The sequence below is a fragment of the Rattus norvegicus genome, chromosome 8 (assembly GCF_036323735.1).
Source record: "Rattus norvegicus strain BN/NHsdMcwi chromosome 8, GRCr8, whole genome shotgun sequence".
Taxonomy (NCBI): Eukaryota; Metazoa; Chordata; class Mammalia; order Rodentia; family Muridae; genus Rattus; species Rattus norvegicus.
In genome coordinates, this window is record NC_086026.1 from 105,744,433 (window position 1) to 105,767,969 (window position 23,537).

At 42.0% G+C, this 23,537-nt stretch overlaps 2 protein-coding genes across 27 annotated transcripts in view; one reads left to right on the top strand and one right to left on the bottom strand.

The window, feature by feature from the left end:
• The window catches only part of Tfdp2 (transcription factor Dp-2), a 141,009-nt gene that overhangs the window by 104,415 nt on the left and 13,057 nt on the right, over positions 1-23,537 (top strand). For 14 of the 26 annotated variants that reach the window (XM_017595583.3, XM_006243556.5, XM_017595585.3 and 11 more), the window contains 7 exons: positions 802-923; positions 3,827-3,874; positions 7,700-7,862; positions 10,049-10,195; positions 12,841-12,909; positions 19,265-19,416; positions 23,230-23,396. In XM_017595583.3, coding sequence (XP_017451072.1) covers positions 802-923; positions 3,827-3,874; positions 7,700-7,862; positions 10,049-10,195; positions 12,841-12,909; positions 19,265-19,416; positions 23,230-23,396 — 868 coding nt within the window. The remainder of the gene's footprint in view (positions 1-801; positions 924-3,826; positions 3,875-7,699; positions 7,863-10,048; positions 10,196-12,840; positions 12,910-19,264; positions 19,417-23,229; positions 23,397-23,537) is intronic. The other 12 variants (XM_017595584.3, XM_063265216.1, XM_063265215.1 and 9 more) reach the window with 2 other exon arrangements.
• LOC102550734 (60S ribosomal protein L31-like) lies at positions 1,679-12,867 on the bottom strand. Its single transcript, XM_063266437.1, has one exon. The coding sequence runs from the start codon at positions 11,199-11,201 to the stop codon at positions 10,764-10,766; it is 438 nt and encodes a 145-aa protein (XP_063122507.1). The 5' UTR covers positions 11,202-12,867; the 3' UTR covers positions 1,679-10,763.

The following is a 23,537-nucleotide window of genomic DNA, read 5'->3' on the forward strand; positions in this document are numbered from 1 at the left end:
CTGGGTTACAGGTGTCATGGTGTACCCAGCTTATTTGACGGCATTCAAACTCCTACCCTTACAGTTGCACAGCAAGCATTCTTAACCAGGGCACTATCTCCCAGCTCCCAAAGTGCTTACCACATAGGAAAAAGGTTTTTCATTTTTCTGATGGTAAGAAATTGTCAGTTGCCAGGTTAATCCTTCCAAATTGCTATTCACTTGAATCTACACTGTGACATCATATCAGGAATCAGGGTACTGGGGTTTTAAGATGCTAGGATAGAAATAAATCAAAAGTAGTCGTGATTGCTTAGATGGTCAACATGAAGAGCTGTTGACAGTATTTTCTTCCCATATGTTAGCCAGCAGCATTTGTCTGTCTGTCTGTCTGTCTTTTTATCATGTGGGTCTTTTACCTGCATTTGTGTCTGTGCACCATGTGTGTGTCTGATGCCTGTAGAGACCAGAAGAGGGCATTGGATCCCCTGGAATTGGAGCTACAGATGGTTGTGAGCTGCCAAGCCCATGTGGGTGTGGAGATCAAAACCAGGTCCTCTGTTACAGCAGCCAGTACTCTTAACGGCCATCTCCAGCTTCCCCTTCCTTTTGTAAAAGTTAAATTAAAAGTTGCCTTTTAAAAATATATGCTTGTTTATTTGAGACAGGGTCTTACTATGTAGCCCTAGCTGGCCTGGAAGTCTGTATGTAGTAGACCAGACTAGCCTCAAGCTCGCAGAAATCATCCCGCCTCTACCTCCCCAGGGCTGGGATTAAAGGCATGAATGCTTAAATTTTATTTTTTTGTTACCAACTTTACAGATTATAAGCACACCACAGAGAATTACCAATTCAGGAAGTGTTCTGATTGGGAGTCCATATACCCCTGCACCAGCAATGGTCACTCAGACTCACATAGCTGAGGCTGCTGGCTGGGTTCCCAGGTAAGAGTGTCGAAAATTACTGTTTCTCAGCCTCGCACCCCCTTACTAGCTTGCTGTCTTGTCTTCTTCCTACCTCCCTTTTTTTACATTTTAATTCACTTATTTTGCAAATGTGCCCACATAATGCCATAGAAGGTTGTAGAAGTTAGAGGAGAACTTTGGGTCAGTTTTCTTTCAATTGTGTGAGTCTTAGAGATCAAACAGTTTTTCCGTCTTGCTACCAGGTGTCTCTGTCTGTCATCTCACCAGCCCAAAGGTGTTTAATTGTGTACATGTGTGTATGTAGCAGGTGGACTATGTGACCAAGGGTGCAGGTGCCTGTTGAGTTCAGGAAAGAGCACTGGCTCCTGGAGCTTGTGACCACCCAGAGCAGCTGCAGTAAGCAAGGACTGCGGTCCCCTAGGAGGTCCGTGTGCACCCCAACAGCAGGGCTGTCCCCTAGGAGGTCCGTGTGCACCCCAACAGCAGGGCTGTCCCCTAGGAGGTCCCTGTGCACCCCAACAGCAGGGCTGTCCCCTAGGAGGTCCCTGTGCACCCCAACAGCAGGGCTGTCCCCTAGGAGGTCCGTGTGCACCCCAACAGCAGGGCTGTCCCCTAGGAGGTCCCTGTGCACCCCAACAGCAGGGCTGTCCCCTAGGAGGTCCCTGTGCACCCCAACAGCAGGGCTGTCCCCTAGGAGGTCCGTGTGCACCCCAACAGCAGGGCTGTCCCCTAGGAGGTCCGTGTGCACCCTAACAGCAGGGCTGTCTCTCCAGTTCTTTTTTTTTTTTTTTTTTTTTTTTTTGGTTCTTTTTTTCAGAGCTGGGGACTGAACCCAGGGCCTTGCGCTTCCTAGGCAAGCGCTCTACCACTGAGCTAAATCCCCAACCCTCTCCAGTTCTTTTTTCAGATTGCTGTGTCCGTGTGTGACGTGCATGTTCATGTTTGCATGAGCATATGTAATATAGGTGAATATACATGTATGTGCATACATATGGAGGTCAGAGGCTAACATAAGGTGTTTACCTTGATTGTTCGCCATTTTATTTACTGAGGGGAGTTTTTTTTGTTGCTGATTTGGCTAATCTCGCATACCATTTTACCCCAATAATCCCCTAACTTGACCTCCTGAGTAAATCCTGGAATTACAGGCAGGTCACCCTAAAGTCCTGCCTTTTGTGTATGTGCTAGGGGGTCTGGTCCTCTGGCTTGCATGGCAAGTGTTTTATACTCGGAGCCATTTCCCCAGCCCTATGTTCTCCTGTTCTGTTAATCTAGTTCTATTGGTTGGTTTTGGGGTGGGGGAGACTTATTTATTTTGTTTTGGGACGTCTTAAGATGCGGTCCTGATCAGTCTGCTGCGTCTTCTGAGTGCTGGGATTGCAAGTTGCTGGGAGTTCTGTGGCTTTTAGTGTTTGAGACAGTCTTGGGATATAACCCTGACTAACCTGGTACTTGATACATAGTCCGACCTGCATTGAACTCTTAGTGACCCTTCTGCCTCAGCCTCTTGAGTATTGAGATTACAGTTACTTGCTATGATACCCAGCTAGTTTAACTCTGTAGAAACTCATATATTGCTTTAAAATCACCAATTATACTTGGGCTCAGTATGTAGCCCAGGCTTGCCTCCAACTTGGAATTGCCCATAGGCAGGTAGCACCATATCCAGTGAGTACAACCATATTTAAGCTGAGAAAAATAATTTAACTTATAACTGGATCTCCTGACTTTACAGTTCTGAAATATGACTGCTTTATTTTTTTTTATTTATTTTTTTATTTTTTTTATATGACTGCTTTATGATTATACTTAGCTGTTTTGGAGATACAAAACCAAATTTTACATTGTTTTGACACATAAGGAAGGAGTTGTGTTAATTATTGGCTTTATTCATGAGTATTCCTTCAACTTTCCTAAAAATCAGAAAAGAAGACAAATGTATTAACATTTTTATTAAAACGTCCCTTGATATTTTTAAATCAATACTAGGCAATAACCCTTTGTTACCATTTACCACCATTACTATCAAGCCCTTTTCATCTTTGTTTATGAAATGCTTTTTGCTAGCCTTTCTCCTCAGTTACCTCAGCACCCCATCTTCTGCAAAAGGTAATTAACCAGAGTGCATCACAATAACCCCAGTACTGGAGAAGCTGAGGCAAGATGAGAGCACTCAAGGGCAGCCTGGGTTACATAGGAAAACCTTGGCTCACAGGGGTGGAGCTGGTGGGCAGAGCATAAGCATGCAGGAGAGAAGAGCAAAGGCCGAAGTGAAGAAAGGCTCAGTACTAAGAACACTTGTTCTCAAAAAGGAGCAGAGCTTGCTTCCCAGCACCTACATCAGGTGGCTCTCATAACCACCTGTCTCCAGGACATCCGACACCACCTTCTGGCCTCTGTGGCACCCATATATATGTGGCACAGACACACATACACATAAATAAAAATTAAAAGGAAGAAAGAAAAATATTAAAATAATACTCCATGCCTTGTTTTTATCCTTTTGAAGTTTTATTACTTCAAGAGTTATATCCTTAGGAATACACTGCTTGGGTTCTAGCCTGTATTGAGTGTGGAGCAGACAAAGAGTAAAATGAACCTTCAAGGATACGTTAGCTAACACAGTTACAGCCTGTCCAGTGCTTTATGCTTTATGCTGTGTACAAATTGACAGACATACATTCATATACTATAAAGATAAAACGGTTTTGTAAAAATTATGTATAAATCTGTATTGATTTTCTCAAGTATTCATTGAACTTATTCCAATTTCAGATTATTATATTGTCATGTCTTTAACTCATTGAAAAAAAAGTTTTCTTTTGTGTACATTTAGTGTAGAGTGAGACAGTTTATAATAAATCATTTAAGAAATAGAGTTGTGTTTGTGTTGGGCTTAAGCTGTCTTTTTGTCTTTTTAGTGATAGAAAACGAGCTAGAGAATTTATAGACTCCGATTTTTCAGAAAGGTGAGTATAAGTGTACTTTGTTTCATATCCCACTATGGAAATAGGGGAGTTTCCTTTGTGTGACTTTAACTTTACTTAGTTCCTACCATTATTTCCTTCTACATTAAGGTTTTCAATTCACTTATTTGCAGTTTCAATAGATACCTTGTGACATTAGTCATTTAGGCCCCTCCCTCCTTTTGGGAGAGAGTGTTCTTCCAAAGTGAGTACACTCTGTACCACCTAACTTGCCCAAACTTTTTAGTTTGTTTGTTTGCTTTGTTTTTAAATAGTTTTAGATTATAACAAACACTTCTCTAGACACTTTTCAGGGTATGAGGTCATCTCTTCTTGGAATATTAGTACAGTGATTGTCTTTCCTGATTGTAAATCAGAAGCACTGTGGTCTCTCTTGAACAAGTATAAATGTCTCTCAAGTCAGTTACCTCTGGTATTAAGGACTGTCAGTTTAAAAGCTAGGAATATGGCTCAGCATTGGAGTGTTGTATGATGTTAATTAGTCCTAGTTCCATTCCTAGCACTATTGGGGTGTGGGGTGCGGGGGGACTATTGGCTTAGAGCCCTCTGTAAGCTTAAGCGCAAAATGGTGTGCTGGCCACTCTATTCAGTACCATATTAGTATTACAGTGTGTTAAATGTGAGTTGTCATCTCAGGGTCATTGACCTGATAAGATGATTGTTCTGTTAATAAAGCCTTGCCAGTGGTTTTTACAACATCCCCCAGCTCTTGGGGAATTATAAGCTAGCCTGGGTTAATGTGAGACCCTTTTCTCAACTGAAAAAAACAATAGAATATTATTGCAGAAACAAGTAGAAATAGTTAATAAACTTACTAAAAAGTACTCCTCAGCATTAGTCAGTAAAAAAAAAAGTAAAAAATAAAAACAAATGAAAACCACAATGTAGCACTGTTTTGTATCTGCCAAATAGCTACCAGGAAAAAAAGACACTATTAATTTTTGCAAGAATATGAAGCACCTAAAATGCTCCTGTGCAACCATACAAATTGTCACAGTAATTTTTGGTATATGCATGCCCAGGAGATGAGAAGAAGACATCTGATCTCCTGGTGCTGGAGTTAACATATGGTTGTGAGCTACCATGTAGATGCTAAAAGCCAAACCAGGTCCTCTGTAAGAGCAAAAGGGCTCTTAACTACTGTACTATCCCAGACACACACACATCCTACTTAATGAAATAAGAGTGGGGAGTGTTTTGTTGGTGGTTTTGTATGTTTTGTTTGTTTGTTTTGTTTTTCTTTTCTGAGCCTCTCAAGTGTATTACAGGTATGTGCATCATGCTTGGGCAGTTAAAGAGGGTTTGGGGTGTGTGTGGGTGTTTGTGTGTCACATACATGTGTGTGCTCTCGAAGGCCAGAGAGAGCATTGGATCTCCTGGAGCTGGAGTTAGGGTGGCTGTGGATGCTGTTAACCAAAGTCTGGACTTCTGTAAGAACAGTATGTGCTTTTAACTGAGTCATCGCTCTAGCCCTAACATTTTCAAAATTACATTGATTGATTGATTGGTTGATTGGTTGGTTGGTTGGTTGGTTTTGTGTTTATGAGTGTTGGAGTGAATATGCCACTGAACAATTATGTAGGTCAGAGGACAATTTAATGGAATCAGTTCTTTTCCTCTGTTTGGGTTCCATGTCTAACTGGGGTCATTGGCCTTGGAGACAAACACCTTTATCTATTGAGCCATCTCACTAGCCCCTCAGAGTGTCCTTATTACTACTTAAATACTCAATTCAGGCTTTGCTGTTTCTCTGTTTCTTTCTTAGTTTTACTACTTTTTGCCTTTTAAGTTTTACAGTTCTGTCTGTTCCTCTTCCCTTCCACTGATTCAGTTCTAGGTCATCACCTCAGCTGTGGGAGTAACTTCTTAGCTGACTTTTCTTTCACCTCCTATTTCACCACAAGTTCACCTTCCCCTTTAACACAGGAATGTCTGCCCAAGTCGTTATCTTTACTGTGCAACTCAAAACCACTTAGTGGCTTCACTGCATTCTAAAGTAGCCTGTGAGGTACAGTGCCTGTATTCTGGGAGGCATTAATGACTCTTCCCTAATTGTATTCGCCAAGCTTCTCCAAAGGAACAGAACTACTAGAATGAATACATACACAGTAAAAAGCAATTTAGACTGGTTTATAGGGTGGGGTCTGAGAAGTCCAGCAATGGCTGTTTCATAGTGGAGAAAGCCAAGAAGCCCATAGTTATTCAGTCCATGAGGCTAGATGTCTCAGCCTTTCCAATCTGGAGCTGGAGTTCTGGAAGATTCCTGGAGAGCTACTGGTCTTTGCTGTATGTTGAAATCCTGAAGGAATTGGATCTAAAACTGTTGAAGGAATGCCTCAGCTGTAGGACAGTGAGAACAAGGAGCAGCAGACCAACATGTCCATGTCCTTCCTCCATGTCCTTTATCTGGGCTGCCACCAGAAAGTGTGGCTGACCATTAAGGTGAATCTCTTTGCTTCAAATAGTCTGATTAAGAAAGTCTGAAGGAGCTAGGCACGTGGTGCACGCACACCTTTATTTCCAGCTCTTAGGAAGCAGAAGCAGGTGGACGTCCTAAGTTCCCAGGCCAGCCTGGTCTACAGAGTAAGCTCCAGGACAGTCAAAGTTGTTACACAGAGAAATCCTGTCTCAAAAAATAAACAAACAAAAAAGAAACCCCAAACAAACAAACAAACAAAAAAAAAAACAGAAAAAGAGTGGAGGAAGGGAAAATCTGAAGGCAGATGCAACTGGATCATCTTTATGAGTTTGAGGTTTGCCTTCTCTATGAAATGAGTTCCAAATTAGCCAGAGATACATAGTAAGACCCTGTCTCAAGAAATAAAAATTAAAAAAGAAACCTAGCAACTTGGGTTTTAGTTAATTCTAGATTAGTCACCCACAGCAGGAATGTAGGGAAGTGAAGGAAGATGTCCATTTGAAAGAACATGGTTAGTGCCTTTTCTGTCCATAACACAGAACATGTAAATAATTTGTTAATAAGTAGATTATGTTGATAAGCACGATGAGATGAACTCGGATTTGTTTGCCTTGTTAAGGCACAGCCTGGTCTTCATCATGTGTGTCATGGCTCACCCTGCATACTGCACTGGCTGACTCTGCCCTTCTTGTTTTCAGTAATTCATGTTTTCTCCATGCTGTTTCTGCTGCTTCTCCTGACCAGAGCTCCCTACCCCCCTCCTTTGGTCTTTACTCAATGTTGATGCCTCTCCCCACAAGTCATCTTCCCACTTCCCACAGAGCATCGTGAATAACTGTGGCCTGGCACTTCTCCCTTTCAAATTGTCTGCTGTTATGTATGTGTTTGATCATTATGCTCTAAGACTCATTGAGGGAAAGAATTTCACCTGCATTTTTATACTTCTGGTCCCTAAAACAGTTCTTGCAAATCCCTGATGCTCATATATTATTAGAACTAATCTGACCCCTCAAGTTTTAGTAAGAACTGAGATGCTGATGATTTAATGTCAAAGGACACATAGGTGTTAGCTAATGCATAGTCTCTAGGAAGGAGAGCTAGAGCTTTTCACAAGTTAATTTCTGGTGTCTAATAGTCACTGGCGTATAGCAGTAATTTATCAATACGTGCTTACTAAATGAATGACATTATAGAAAGCATTCTATGTATTGTTAAGCTCTTAAGAGAAAAATTAAATTTGAAAACATTTCCTTTATTCAGTCTAAACTTTGTTCACTTGAAAGAGAAACAAAGTGATTATTTTCCTGTTTTATTTTTACATAGTTTTGTAGAGGAATCTCTGAGTATAATGGAATATGAACTTTTTCATCAGCCTTTTTCTCTTCTAGTAAACGAAGCAAAAAAGGGGACAAAAATGGGAAAGGCTTGAGACATTTTTCAATGAAGGTGTGTGAGAAAGTTCAACGGAAAGGCACAACATCATACAATGAAGTAGCTGATGAACTGGTGTCTGAGTTTACCAATGCGAGTAACCATCTGGCAGCTGACTCGGTAGGTGGATTGTGGATTACACATGGACTATGGTTCCTAGATTCAGTACACCTATTGGTTTGTGACATGGATCTGAGGAACCAGGGAAGCTTAGGAATCCTCTGAGAGTTTCCTATTTATTTGTATGTATGTGATATGTGGGGGCACATGCATGCCATGACACATATGTAGAGGTCAGAGGACAGTGTTGCGGGTTCCTTTCCTTCTACCTTTACCTGAGGTCTGGAGATGGTACTTGGGTCATAAGGCACTCGTGGGAAGTGCTTTACCCAGCTGGTGCGTGTCGGTAGCCCACAAAGATAAACTTTTTCTTTTCAAGACAAGATTTCTCTGTGTCATCTGCCTATCCTGGACCTCCCTTTGTAGACCAGGCTAGCCTTAAACTCAGAGATCTGCCTACCTCTGCCTTCTGAGTGCTGGGATTAAAGGTATATATATCCCCACTGCCTGGCAATACTATTAAAATATAATATTGTGGTCATATAAATTTTGGGGCACTTAGGAGAGTGAAGCCAGCTTGCAGTATAAGGAGCACAAGGCTAACCCAGTCTACATAGTAAGACCCACCTCTCCCTCCCATGTTAAATCAACAAAAATAGAAAAGTTCAAAATCCTAGGATTTTACCCAAAAAATGATGTTAAATAAAGCCTACAATGTCAAGAATACAATATTTATATTCAATTCCATAATTTAAATTTTTTACTGATTTAGATTTATTTTATATTTCAATGGACTCAGTATTTCCCACTATCCTTTATTATCACATTCAATTGATTTGATTTTATTGTTAAGAACTTCCTGTGTACAAGAACCTCATGATACAAATCAGTGTAAATGTATTCATTCAATAAAAGTTTTATTACCAAAAGAAATGACAAGTTAGCTGAACTAATCAGTGTGCAGAGGTAGTACAGAAATATTTTGGGACATAGACTGAAAACAGCTAGTCAGCACTAGTCCATGAACCATATTCTAAGAGGCACAGTTCACAGACTTTAAAACATGCATCCTTGATGTGTATGTGCATATGTATGTTGTCTGTGTTGTATACACCTGCGAAGGCTCATGCGTGGGTGTGAAGGCCCATGTGTGGGTGTGAAGGCTCATGCGTGGGTGTGAAGATGCCGGAGACAACATTGGGTGTCTTGCTCTGTCAGTTGTCCCCTTATTTTTGTTTGTTTGTTTATTTATAGACAGGGTCTCAGTTTGCATGTCTGACTGGCCTGGAGTCACCATGTCGAACAGACTGCTCTTGCTTCTTCCTCCCAAGTGGTGGGATTAAAGATGTGGTACCATTCCTGGCATCCTCACACAAAGCCTGGGTTTCTCACTGAACTCGAAGCTTAATGATTGACTAGTTTGGGAGGCCAGGAAACATCTAGGATCCACGTCTTCACCGCCCTTGTATTGGGGTTGCAGACGCATGCTGCAGTTGGCTTTTACATGGGTGATGGGGATCCAAACAAGTATAGAATTCTTCCAAATAATTCAGGCACTTTGAATACTTTACCCCTCTATGTATACATGTGTTATAATATTAGTTTTTATATCTTGGACTTCTTAAAAACTTTATGCAGCTGAGATTTACCCTCATCTTTATGTTTTCTGCATCTCCAAGCTTCCAGTTTTAGTACTCTTCCCCCACCCAAAGATGTCCCCGTAGTGTTCTTGTCAACCTAGGGTGGTCTAGAGTTTGTTTCTGACACTCTTTTGTGTTACGGGTATCTTCAGGGCTGGAGCTGTCACCTAGTGGTAGAACATTCTTTTAGCATGCATGAGGCCTGGGGTTCAACCCTCAAAACAACCTTAAAAAAAAAAAAATGAAAAAAAATGTCTTCAGAACTGGTAAGATACCTCAGCTGACAAAAGCATTTTGCCACCAAGCCCGATGACCTGAGTTCAGTCATAAGATTCATGTGATGGAAAAAGAGATTGGGCTTCCACAAGTGGCCCTTGGAAGCTCTCCATGGACAATATGGCAAGAGTTTATGTCCACTGCCCCTCCCCAAATACACACACAAGTAAAGTGTTTTAAAAAAGTTTACCAGTGTCTTTGTTACATATTGACCTCCAAGATGTTTTCACGGGGCATAGAATTTTCCAGTAGTTGGGAGATACTACTGTTAATATCAACAGCATGTGAAGATAACCTTTAAAATTCATCCCTTAATAAAAACATTTTCAGCAGGCTTATGATCAGAAGAACATTAGACGAAGAGTTTATGATGCTCTGAATGTGCTAATGGCAATGAACATAATTTCAAAGGAGAAAAAAGAAATCAAGTGGATTGGGCTGCCTACCAACTCCGCCCAGGAGTGCCAGAACCTGGAAGTAAGTAGGAGCGCTGTCGGATGGTGGCTGCGCTCTGTTGTTTGCATGCGAGACGTTTTCCTTAAGAAATTTATCGTGAGATATTAAAATATTTATACTTGTTCATGTTTGCATTACTGTAAAACTCTGGGGAGTTTTGAGTTGGAAGAGTTTTGGGGATACAGTTTGCAGTTTATTTTACAAAACCTGGAACTGAGGAAGAAAATGTCAGCGAGTGGTTTGGTCATGAAGGCGACGATGGCATATAACTAATCCGGGCACTTGGGAGGTAGGAGGAGGATCAAGGGTCAAGACCATCTCAGCTGTTTAGTTCAAAGCCAGACTGAGTACATGCCCCGTCCCAAAACAGACCAGCACAGAAACCGAACACAAAAACCACAACAACAAAGTTAAATGAGTGCATTTCATTTTTGTTGTTTCTTAGAATGGATCTTTATTTCATTCTAATTTAAATCTAAGTATCTGCCAATGAATTTTTGCTAGGTCATTTAACAAATCTAATCTTGATTAATTATCTTTTTTTTTTTTTTTTTTGGGCAGTTCTGTAACTTTATTTGACATTCAGCAGTTAGTTCTCATCCACATTGACTGTCTGTAGGTTTTTGAATGTGGTAACAGGCACGTAAGTTACCAGTGTGTAGAGCTTGTTTGGTGAATCCTCATCCTCATTACGCTTTCTGGACAAGCGTACTCGGATGCGGTATGGAACATTCCTTATTCCTTTGGCCCAGACGGCTTTATTGAGCCTGGTGTCTATGTGCACATCTGGAGTCCCCATCTCCTTCATGGCAGATTTCCGAATTTCTTTGAGTGCCCGAGGAGCACGCTTCTTGAAGCCCACTCCATGGATGCGTTTGTGAATGTTGATGGTGTATTCTCGGGTCACCACCTTGTTGATGGCAGAACGGCCCTTCTTCTCGCCATCCTTCTTTGCGGGAGCCATTCTGCCGGGCCCAAGTTGGAAAGCTTGATTAATTATCTTGATGCAAAGTAAATGTATATACATCCAAACAATAGCTCACGCTGTTGGCTGGTTTCCTGTGTTACTGACTCAGTATCTGAACTGTAACTATAGAAGTCAGAGCTACCTTAGGCTCAGTCAGGAAGTGACAGAAGAGCGTGTAATTCTAGAACAGTGTTTAAAAGCATTTTAGCTTGGTTATTTTAAGCACTGTAGGAAAATGTCCTTAAATGAGTGTGTTTCCTATCACACTGTTTCTAATTTTTTTTTTTTTTTTTGGTAATTTTACTGTTAAGACCATATGAACTGAGATTAGCAGTGGCTCTCAGAGATAATTACAGTTGGTTTCAAATTTCACTCAGTACTTTTGTACTCCACCCAGCCTAGAAAATTTATTATTATTATTATTATTATTATTATTATTATTATTATTATTATTATTATTGTGAATGGCAGGAAAAAAAAGACATTTATCAAAGGCTACAGGGTAGTGTTTTTATATGCTACAACAGACATGTCTCTCTTCTCTTTTTCTTCTTCCTAAGTAGAATTTGAACATCATTTTAATTATCAGTAATATTAAGATACTAAAGGCCCATAAGGTAAAATCTACTAATAGTACCATGCCCTTAACTATAGAAAAGATAAAGTTTAACACGAAAATCAAGACCCCCCAAGAAACAGTTGCTTTAATAAAGGAGATGAAAAATAGAAGAGTTGTCAAAAATGTGATTTAACCTAGGCTCAAGATAACAACTCTGTGGTAGAGCTCTTCCAAGTACGAATGAGGCCTAGATTTTCTCTCAGAGGAGGAGGCAGAGAGAGGGCACACCCATGAAAGGGGATGGAAGAGGGGAGAGGAACAGAAGTTTGTCAGATGTTTAAGGGTGGATAGGACATTTATTTCATGGACTAAGACGAGCACAAGAAAGTGTTCTTACAGATAAATCTCTATATATGGCTCTAGAGAAGTGATACACTCATTTCCTGATGTTAGGCGATCTAGGCGTGATCTGGAAACAGTGGGAAGCTGTTTTAGAACGCTGGTTCCAACAGTCTGCACCTCTAATCCCAGCACTTGGAAGGTGAAGGCAGGAGGATGATCACAAAATCCTGTCTTGTCTGGGTTACATAGTAACACTGTGTCTCAAAAAAATTTTTTTAAATAAAAAAATACCTGGTAGAGGGAAGGGAAATGGACAGAGAAGGAAGGATTGGATATGGCCTGAGCTAAGTAGGTCAGAGAGGCACATTAGGGAAAGGATGGGTGTGGGCATAACTGGAAATTAGGGCCTTTAGTCTCACTGCAGAGTCCACAGCCAGATGGTCGTGTTGTGGCTTTGAAGTAATACAAAGGGTGATGGTGCTTAGTAGACTGTGAAAAGGACTCTAGTGTAGACCAGAGTAAATAGGAGCAGACAAGAAAGGCAAGTTACTTATGTGTCAGAGAAGAAATGCAGCAAAGATAGACAAGAGGACCAGGGTTCAGTTCCCAGCACCACATGGTGGCTTAGAACCTTCTATCGCTCTGAGGGATCTAGTGCCCTCTTCTGGCTTCCCAGGAAACCAGACACCAGGCACACATGTGGTGCACAGAGACATGTGAGGTAAAACATTCATAAAACAAAAATTAAATCTTTAAAAAATGATTTAAGGGTTTGTTTTTATAATTTATGTTTTAAAGATAGAGAAGCAAAGGCGGATAGAACGGATAAAGCAGAAGCGGGCCCAGCTACAAGAACTTCTCCTTCAGGTAAAGATTCGGAATATTTTTCTCTGTCTGTTCCTAAAGCCTGTGTGTTTCATGGTTGTAGTATCATCAGAGTATCTGGAAGAAAATCGATAGCCCTACCCATTGTTGCTCACTGATGTTGAATGCTTACCCCTCCAGGCTGTCCAGCTGTCACATTTACCCTTATTCCCAAATCCCGAGGCCCCACCTTGGGTGCAGCCCCTCCCTTTGCGTATCCAGAAGTTGGACTATGAAGGAGTTTTGCTGTTTGTTGTTTTGTCCCTTAGGTGGGCTCTTTGAGATGTACCAGAACTGGCAAGCCACTGTGGCCTGACCTCTAGAGTCTCTTTATGTAGTCTCTACTCTTCCACCAGGGGCAGATAGAGGTTCCCTATCAGAGGCAGAACAAGTCCTACCTCATGATGAGAGAAAATAGTTCTGCCCCAAAGTGGAGGCAAAATGAGGAATGAGATTTAGAGAGGAAGGTTTCTCTATTGACAGGCTGACAGCTATGTAGCACATTCCGGAGCTGGCCCAGTTCGCCCCTGAAAGTGGCTATTTTCTGGGGCTGGGGACCTGAAGAAAAGGACAACATGAAGTCTCAGGCTTCGGTGTCCACTAGGAAGTTCCTGGTGTGCCATCTTACAAAGTTACATGGGGCTCCTCAAGTTTGTCAGAAATTAGGGGTTCTGGAGAGGGGACTCCAGAGGACCCATCTGTGTTCAGATGGAGAGCGGCTTCCAAGCTCTTGTTGCTCAGGGGCCATCTTGCCCTCCAATAATTGTCTTGGAAGTTGGGAAAAGGTTGAGGTAGGAGTGAGACCCAACTTTCCTAGTTCTGTCCGTGAGCAGTCGCCCAGGCTTGCCCTGACTGGCCCCAGGGGAAGCATGTTCTAGAGGGTACTTGGGGGTGGACCTTCCTTAGGCAGCTTTCCTCACAGTAGGTCTGTCATTGTCCTGTTACTGCTCCCTTTCCAGGCTCTGTTCATAGCACACTAAGATAGCAGTCGAGACAGATTGGTCCAGACTCTTCACTTAGCCACCAGTTTTTGAAGTTTTCTAAGACTCTCTAGGACTAATTGGGTGATGGATTTGTCTTTCAGAAGGACCTCGTCCTCCCCTCCAATGTTACATTAGTATGTTTTCTTATAGTCTACTCTCTGGAGAATAATAATAAGAGGAGGTTCACTTTCTCTCTGGAAAATGGCCTTTGCTAATAATAATTGAGGATTTGAACTCCACTTTTCTTAAATCCTCTCAAGTATGATAAATTGCATTCTCTTCCAGTGACCACAGGAGTCTCTGGATGGATCACTGAGAGGGACCACCTGGACTCCTGTGGGAACTTGGACCTGTGCATCATGGCTCTGGGCCATATGGTAGTCATTACCAGCCACTATTGGCCCTGTCCTTTGACTTTCTTCTTCTAAGGTCAAGGCCTTGTCTAAAATGAGCCTGGACTCTCCCAGGCCATGCTGTAAAGGCTGTTTAGATGCTAAGACATCTGTATACACTAGCTGAGATTCTCAGTGAAACTACCTAATTCTTCTTTTGATATCTTTAAGCTCTGCTAACAAGAGGGCTCTGTAAACATCAAGGTGGTCTTCTTGAGTTCCTCTAGGGTATGATGGGCAAGGTAGCAGGGAACCAGGGCTTCCAAGTTAGGATATGTGGGTTTTGAAGGAAAGAGGACTCTGGTATCAGGCAGCCTTATTGCTGGGGTGCTAGAGTGCCAGCGACAGGCCGCTCAGAGAGGCAAACCATAGTCCATGACAGGGGTCCCAGTCCGTGGCTTTTTTTAGGTGAGCTGTGTTGTTCCGAGTTGTTACTCAGGTGATAGGGTTACAGGGCTGGGTTTTGGGTCTCTCAATTTCAGAGGTGCAGAGCTAAACTACAGAGGCTGACAAGGAGCAGGACAACTGTGGGCCAGTTCAGATAGTCTTGAGGGTAAAAGAAAGTTGAATAGAGAATATAGATCATTTTCCTCTCTCACAGAGTTGGGCCAGTTGAAGGATAGTGTTATCATTGAGGATCCCCTGATGCACCTATTTTTTATCTATTTTTCATTTCTGGATTGCTTTACATAGCCCTGGAACTTACTATGTAGACCAGGCAGGCCTCAAACTCAGAGGTCCACCCATCTCTCCCTCCAGAGTGTTGTGCCCAGCTAAGGCATCTAATGTTTTTACCAGCATCCAGGAGTAATTGGGACCATGCTTTCTAACAAAATCAGAATTTTTTCTGTCTTAAGTGTCTGGGAATCTAATTCTGCCCATTGTGAAGGCAGTCAAGTAGCGACTTCCAAAAGAATCTTACAGCCATTTTATCCCATTCGCAATATGAAGGAGGAGAAAAGACAGAAGTCTTGGGTGGTGGTTTCCCTTTCCCTACCTGAATTCCCTATACACCTGGAAAGGCATCTCCAACCTGTTCACAGAGGACCATTAGTACTGTCTAATCAGTCCCAGGAAGGGGCTAGCTCAGGCAGAGGGATTTCTGCACTAGCGATGGCTTGGGCTCCTGCCATTTCCCAGTTCTCTCCTGTGATCTATTGTGTAAGGCCATAGCACCCTTTTGTCCCAAGCCCTGTGTTTTTGATGCCATCATCCCTCAAGACACTTGCTTTGCCATCTGTTTTCTTGCAAGAAGAGTATCAATCACAGAGAGGATGGATCCTCAATGAAGAATGGCCTAAAGCTATCACTGGTGGGGCAAGAGTTATCTAATAGGAAGGAAAATGGCCATTGTCTGAAGGATCATCAAAGAAGAAAAGTCTGTGGTGCAGCTAGTGGGCATCTGCAAGGGATATCAGTTCTAAGAACAAGGCTGTAGCTGTCTCTGTGTTAAAGAGAGTAATGCTGGAGGGAATGAATGACCTTGTGCAACAGGCTACCAGACGCGGGGGTAGTTGGCACAGTGCTTGCTCAGCCTTTGCCATGCACAAAGCTGGGTTCAGTCCCCAGCATTTTATAACCCAGGTTCAGTGGTACATTCCTGTAGTCCTGGCACTTGGGAAGTAAGGCAGGGGAATCAGAACTTCAAAGTCATAGTCATACATAGCAGGTTCAAGGCCTGAGACCCTGTCTGAATCAATAAGATAAACAAGGCCTGCAGTTGTTTCTGTGTTTCTGTGCACAAAGAGTGAGGTTAAGTATTTATTTCTCTTTGCTTATCTTTATACCTGAAACATGCCCGTAATTTTTTTTTTAAAGATTTATTTATTTTATGTATGTGAGTACACTGTCGCCTTCTTCAGACACACCAGATGAGGTCATCGGATATCATTGCAGATGGTTGTGAGCCACCATGTGGTTGCTGGGATTTGAACTCAGGACCTAGGGAAGAGCAGTCAGTGCTCCTAACCACTGAGCCATCTCTCCAGCCCCACATGCCCGTAATTTAAGTCCTATTTTTTTCTTCTACTTTCTCTCAAGCCAAACATTTATAGAAGATTTTAACCTGAGGGCAGCCTGGTGCATTTTATAGAATTAGGCAGCTTCAGACTGTAAATGAAACTCGTTATTACTAAAAATAGTAACTGCATGTTCTCTGTAGACATACAACTTAATTCCTCTTAATGTTTCATTCTTATTCCTTTTATCAAATGAGAGTTACAGAGTAACCATAGGAAGTAAATTATGCAAGTTGTCCCCACATTAGTTGTGGTAGCTGAACTGGCTTAGTTTTTCTTAGTATTGTAGCTCACTTTCTCATGGCACAGGTTAACTATTAGTAGCTCTTCTCACATGCCCTCGTTAGTTTAACTATCAAGTTGACAGACTTGCCCAGCTCAGATTGCAAGTCTGTTAGGGATTATCTTGGTTGTTAATTGATTGTCAAGGAGAGTCCAGGCTACTGTGGAGGGTACCATTCATTCCTTGGACCAGTGGTCTGGGGCTGTGTAAGAAAGCGAAGTATGGACCTGCAGACAAGCTAGCTAATAGTCTTCCATGGTTACTGCTTCAGAATTCCTGTTGACTTCACCTAGTGAGCTTGAAATGAACCCTTCCCTTCCTTCCCTGAGTTGTTTTTGGTCAGAATATTTTATCGCAGCAACAGAGAGTAACCAGAATCCCGCCTCACTTAATGTTATCAAGACAGTCCCACACAGGCATGCCCAGAAGCGGTCTCCTGGTGATTCTCATCAAGCTGCCAACTGAGATGAGTAGTCAGCTACATTGTACTTGTAGATAACTCAAATGTTACTTTATGTACATAATGTCCTTTCCTGCCTTAAACCTTTCCCATAAGGAACACTCTTAATGCTGTTCAGCCTCTGGAACATGATATTGAGTCTGAAAAGAACAAAAAGCCAAAGGGAGTCAATAAAAGGGCAACAAATAAGGAAGTCAGCCCACAGTAAATGGGAGGTAATTTTACTTTTACTATTAATAACAATATTTAGGTTAGGGAGATAGCTCAGTGGTAGAGTTCTTGCCTGGTGAAAACAATCTCCATCATGCAAAGAAAAAAAAAAGACTAAATTAACATTGTTTCAACTGTGTGGGTCATCCTCTGCCATCTGGTTGCCGTTTAACGGTGACTAGTAAGTATGTAAGGACTCTTCCTGATCCCTGTTTATATTCCTCCATACATTGAGGCTCTCCCACAGCATGGGGGCCACAAAGTCGGGTAGAGTACCCGAACAGCTCCCAAGGTAATGTGATCTAGTTCAGGGCTTTTCATTTAGTGACCCCTTCTAGTCTGAGGAGTCTGTATATGCATCAGTATATATGTATATAAATCAAAATTTTGTTGATAATAAACCATAAAGAAATGTTTTTTCAAAGTAATTCTTAGTTAAAAATAGTTCTACTATTTATTAAAGACAAAAGCATATTTGCATACAGATGATGAATGTTGCTCTTTATTTTTACATAAAATTTGAATGGGTAGAAACATTTTGAACATAAATCTGGCAAACATGGGGTTGGGGATTTAGCTCAGTGGTAGAGCGCTTGCAAGGCCCCGGGTTCGGTCCCCAGCTTCGAAAAAAAGAAAAAAGAAAAAAAAAAAAAGAAAGTATCTTCAATATTTTTCAGAGTTGATTGTCATTTTGATTTTATAATTTTTAGAGAATGTCACTTTGAAAAAATATGTCATATATGATAGTAGAAGTATGTTTAGGATATTAGAAAAATTGTTAAAATTCTACCCTAACCTCAAGCCAAAATTAATTTAGTGATTTATAATCTCAAGAAATTTTTTGTTGTTGTTACTGTTTTGAGACAGGATCTCTCTACATAGCCTCTGGCTGTCCTGCAACTTACTTATGTAGACCAGACTGGCTTCAAACTCAAAGAAATCCACCTGCCTCTGCCTCCCAAGTTCTGGTATTTAAGATGTGCACCACCATATCCAACTCAACGATTTTTAAAATCGAGCATTGTAACACAATTTAACCCAAAAGTAAACTAATTGTATATTTACAGGCCAAGGAATGATGGAAATATTACAAGTCTTTTTTTTCCATACAATTATATTGTCTTCAAGAGTAGAAAACTCTGTCGAGTAAAAGCCCTGCAGTTGATGTTATAAATTGTGTTGACTGAGGTGTTCAGGCAGTGATTGTTCACTGTTGCACGGTGTGAGGGCATAAACAGTGCAGTGTTCATGTTGTGTTGGGACTCAAACCTCAGTAAAGGAGAGAGAGACTTGGGCTGGGTTCTAAAGGTACCCTGAGAGCAGGTCCTGAGATGTAAACCTTAGAAACCTGTGGTAGAGCTCTGTCTGAGTGTCCCAGATGTCATTTTGAAAAAGAATTCTCTGGTTTAAGGAATTATGTATAACTCTGGGCTAGACACTACAGACAAGGTGTATTTAACCCTAAACTTAGGCTGCTGCAGGAGGTGAATCGAGTCAAAGCTTCCTTGAGATCACTTTAAAGAAAACTATTGCCTGTACTGCTGGGCTCTCCCATATTTCTGAGAGCCTGTGTCTCTGGGAGATGAAAACCAGAGGCCACAATAGTTTCTTAGTTAGACATCTTCAAAATATATGTGTTTTGCTGGGCGGAGTGGTGCAGGTCTTTAATCCCAGCACTTGGGTGGCAGAGGCAGGAGACTCTCTGTGTGTGGGTTTGAGGCCACCTGGTCTGCAAAGTGAATTCTAAGACAGCCAAGGCTGTTAACACAGAGAAATCCTGTCTTGAAAAAGAAACACAGTGTATGTATTTTACCCTTGAAATATGTTTATTAAACTAAATCATTGTAATCTTTTATCATATTTAACTTTTTTTATTCACTAGTACAGATGGGCTGCCTGTTTAAATACTCTCATTTTGAAATAGATTTTTAAATGTATTATGTTAATTCATTTAAATTCCAAATCACTTTTTCATATTTTAAATGACCTCATTTGTCTATTGAACATTACAGCAAATTGCTTTTAAAAACCTGGTACAGAGAAATCGACAAAATGAACAACAAAACCAGGGCCCTCCAGCTGTGAATTCCACCATTCAGCTGCCATTTATAGTCATTAATACAAGCAGGAAAACAGTCATAGACTGCAGCATCTCCAGTGACAAGTGAGTGGGGAGCCGGGGAGGGCACAGGGCTGGCCTTCTGTGTAAGCCCATGGAAGCCTTCCAGAATGGCTTCCATGGGCTATGTCAAATGCCTTCTCAGCTGCAGTGGGCTCCACCCTTCACAGACCCTTACTCCATGTCAGGTTTGCCTGGGACCTGTGTGCTGGTACCTGGGCCCAACCTGTCATGAGTGACACTTGTGTGGTAACTTCGTGTAACTGCAGTAAGTCACACCACCTCTAAGGGTCCAGGAGGAAGTCGGTTCATTGGGGAGTTACACGTTACAGGTTTTTATGGAAATCTATCAGAGCAGTGTGTGGCATTAAACCAACTGTTTCATTCTGCTGTGTCACACATACGTACGTTTCTGTTTGTTGTTTATTTTGTTTTTTTAAGAAGGGGTCTTGCCTGATGGTGGTGGTACATACCTTTGATCCCAGTACTTGGGAGACAGAGGCAGGCAGATCTCTGAGTTTGAGGACAGACAGGGATGCAGAGAGATACCTTGTCTCAAAACAAAAAGTAAAATTATAATAAATTAAAGAAGGGTCTCATTGCTTCCATCTGGCTTCCACGTGCTGAAATTGAAAGGTGCGTGGCATAGCACCTGCCGCATTCCTTATCCATCGTTGAGTGGGCATTAAATTCCCGGTTTAGTCTGGGGAGATGGCACCGTGAGCAAAGTGCTTGCTGTACAGGCATGGGGTCCTCAGTTTGGATCCCCCTCACCTACATAAAAGCAGGGTGTACCATGCTTACTCGAACCCTAGCTATAGGGCAGGATGGGTGAGGGTGATGACAACAGAGACAGGTTTGCCAGAGGTCGCTGGCCAGCCAGCCGAACTCAGACAGCAAGCCTCAGGTTCAGTGAGAAAACTTGTCATAAAAAAATAAGTTAAAAGTGACAGAGGGGGACACATGTCAACACAGAAGTCTATAAGCCTTTTAAAATATTTTTAACAATTTAAATAATTGACACCATTTACTCTAGTAAGAGATCACACTTTTCAAAGGAGAGCATTCACTGTTTCTTTCCCTTCCTTGTTGAGGAAGTTAGAGGTACACAGAGGACAAGACAGATCTGGTTATAGCTGGAGCTCCTCTACCTGCCTGCTCCATGGAGCTCTGGTAACTTAGGACAAGGTGGAGGTGCACTTGCACTCTTACTTCCCAGCCCTCTGAGGACGGAGAGATACCTTTAAACAGTCTGCTTCATTGCATCATTTTATAAGTGGAGCTGCTGTTCTTAGGATCAGCAAGCTTTCATTCTTTAAATTTCTCAGCCTCTCTTGAGATCTCATTCCTTCCTCCACAAAAATAAGAATTAGGGCCAGCAAGATGGCTCAGTAGATAAAGGTGTTTGCTGCCAAACCTAATGACCTGAGTCTAATCTCAAAACACACATGGTAGGAGGAGACAGCCAGCTCTAAAAAAAAATTGTTCATTGACCTCCATATGTGTTCCATGGTATACACACACTAAAATAAGGATTATGAATTCAAGAACTAGGGGCTGGAGAGATGGCTCAGAGGTTAAGAACACTGACTGCTCTTCCAGAGGTCCTGAGTTCAAATCCCAGCAACCACATGGTGGCTCACTGCCGTCTGTAATAGGATCTGATGCCCTCTTCTGGTGTGTCTGAATGTCTGACGACAGCTACAGTATGCTCATATATAAATAAAATAAGTAAATAAATCTAAACATGAATTCAAGAACTAAAAAATTAAAATCAGTTATTTACTTTGCCAGCTTATAAAAGCTAGAGATAAATTCACACAGTATCTAGCCCTGTAAAATGTTACATGTCAGGGTTATTAATCATAGCCACCAACTACAGAAACATATGTTAGGGAGGACTGCTAACATTCTAACACCAAAGTCTTCAAAATGGTTAGCATCTCCAGACACCACCTACAAATGTCACACTATAACACGTCAACCTCGGTCACTTTATAAAGCTAGTCTCTTAGGAGAGAATATAAGATTGCCCTCTCAGGTTGAAAGGCGTCAGCCGCCGAGCGTGTGGCACATAAATAACCTCAGGAGGTTGAGCACAGGATTGTATGAGTTTGCGAGCATTGGCCAACCAGGAGAACCCTGGAAGAGACCTGTTTCAACATTTTAAATAATAATAATTAAAAAGTAAAGTGTCAGGAAAATTGGGAGCCATTGACCTTAGCAGATTATGAACATCGTTCACTCGGGCTGGAATCTATTCTGGTTCTGTGCCTTGGGTGGTCACTGACTCATGCCTTGCCTGGCATCCATTCATGGACAGCTTGCACATGCTTGTTGTTTGAGGTAGGTCACTAATCTTGTCTGTCAGTTGCTTTGGTGAAGCAATCTTACCCTTAATTAGCCAGAAGGCTTTCCCACAGTTTACAACTGAGTTTACAAAGCCATCTGCATATAAGTGGTGCCTGAAGTCACCCTCTGGAGAGGTGCCCACCTCAGATGAACTTTGAGTTCCGTAATGTATTTTATTCAGACTCATACACTTTAGCATCTTGCTTCAAGTTATTTTTTCCTGGTATAAGTCTCAACTTCACATAATTTTACTAGAGAATTTCATGACAAGGTAAAGCCCACTACTATTGAGAGCCTGCATTGGAGCATTCCTGTCCCTACAGGACTGAGACCTGTAGACGAGGCCTGAGCAGGAAGTCAGCTCTGCCCTTCCACAAAGTCTGTCCTGGGGATCAAGCTTCGGCCTCTTCTTGCTGTCCCTGCCTTAGCTTCTAGATGGCTGTGCTGAATAGCTAAACGTCCAGACTGACTACTTTTCAAGAAAATTCTGATTGGTGCTATGTACTTTTTATGTGGTACTTTTTATTTGTTTGCGACAAATTCTCACTCTGTAGCCTAGGGTGCACTAGGACTTATGAACCCTAAGACGGCTGTAAACTCAGAGAAATCATCCTGCCTTAGGCTCCCAGGTGATGGTATTCCAGGTGCGAGCCACTCGGCTCAGCCCTGTGACACTGGCTTAAGATATTTTATTCTTTAGCTCCTCAAGACAGGATTTAACTGGATTTGGTTTGTTAAAATTTTCTTCCATTTAATTCAAGTATGTTTAGCATAAGGGCCTGAAGTCCCAACCACCTCGAAGGACCCCTTGAGTCCAGGAGTTTAAGCTCAAATGCAGTGTAGTGCAACCCATCTTTAAGGAAGTCTTCTGGTTGACAGAAGTATGCGGTGTCTAGCTGGTGACTAGGAAAATGAATTAAGCATCCAGAATGGTTCCTCAAAGCTGGTCAACCAGTCTACTAGTGACACATACCAGATTAGAAAGGCTTTTCTCTAGCGCACAGCTGTAGACAACTTTGGAGAGTCCTACCTTTAGGACAAAGATTCTCTCCCATTTTGTAACATCACTGGAGCTTCAGTGGGCTTCTTTGACCAGCTGACCTGGAAAGGTTTGCTCTGTTGTTCTAAGTCAGTGCTCTTTATGATGGCCCTGCTTAGGCTCTTGTTCCATTATTTAAAGTACAGAAACGACTGGGGTTTAGCTCAGAATGCTTTTGTCAAGCAATCACGAGGCCTTGGGTGATCCTGCCTTGCACCACAAAAAGTAAATTAAACAAAGCACAAGATGTAACGACTTTTAGAGTTTCTCTGTAACACCAAATTCCTCATACGCCCTTTCTTTCTTAACAACAAACTGATGGTGTATTTAGGGTGTGTGTGTGTGTGTGTGTGTGTGTGTGTGTGTGTGTGTGTGTACGCGCGTGCGGTCTAGGGAACTGATCTCGTTGTCAGTCTTGGTGTCTGAGCCATGTCTCTCTCCCGGTCTGTCCCTGCTTTATTTTGCAGGTTTGAATACCTCTTTAATTTTGATAACACCTTTGAGATCCATGATGACATAGAGGTACTGAAGCGGATGGGAATGTCCTTTGGTCTGGAGTCAGGCAAATGCTCTCTGGAGGATCTGAAAATCGCAAAATCCCTGGTTCCAAAAGCTTTAGAAGGCTATATCACAGGTATGCTGGCCACGCTGACACATCCCTGACTGAACATCACACTCACTTGTTAAATCTTCACACAGGGGGTTGGGGATTTGGCTCAGTGGTAGAGCGCTTGCCTAGGAAGCGCAAGGTCCTGAGTTCGGTCCCCAGCCCCGA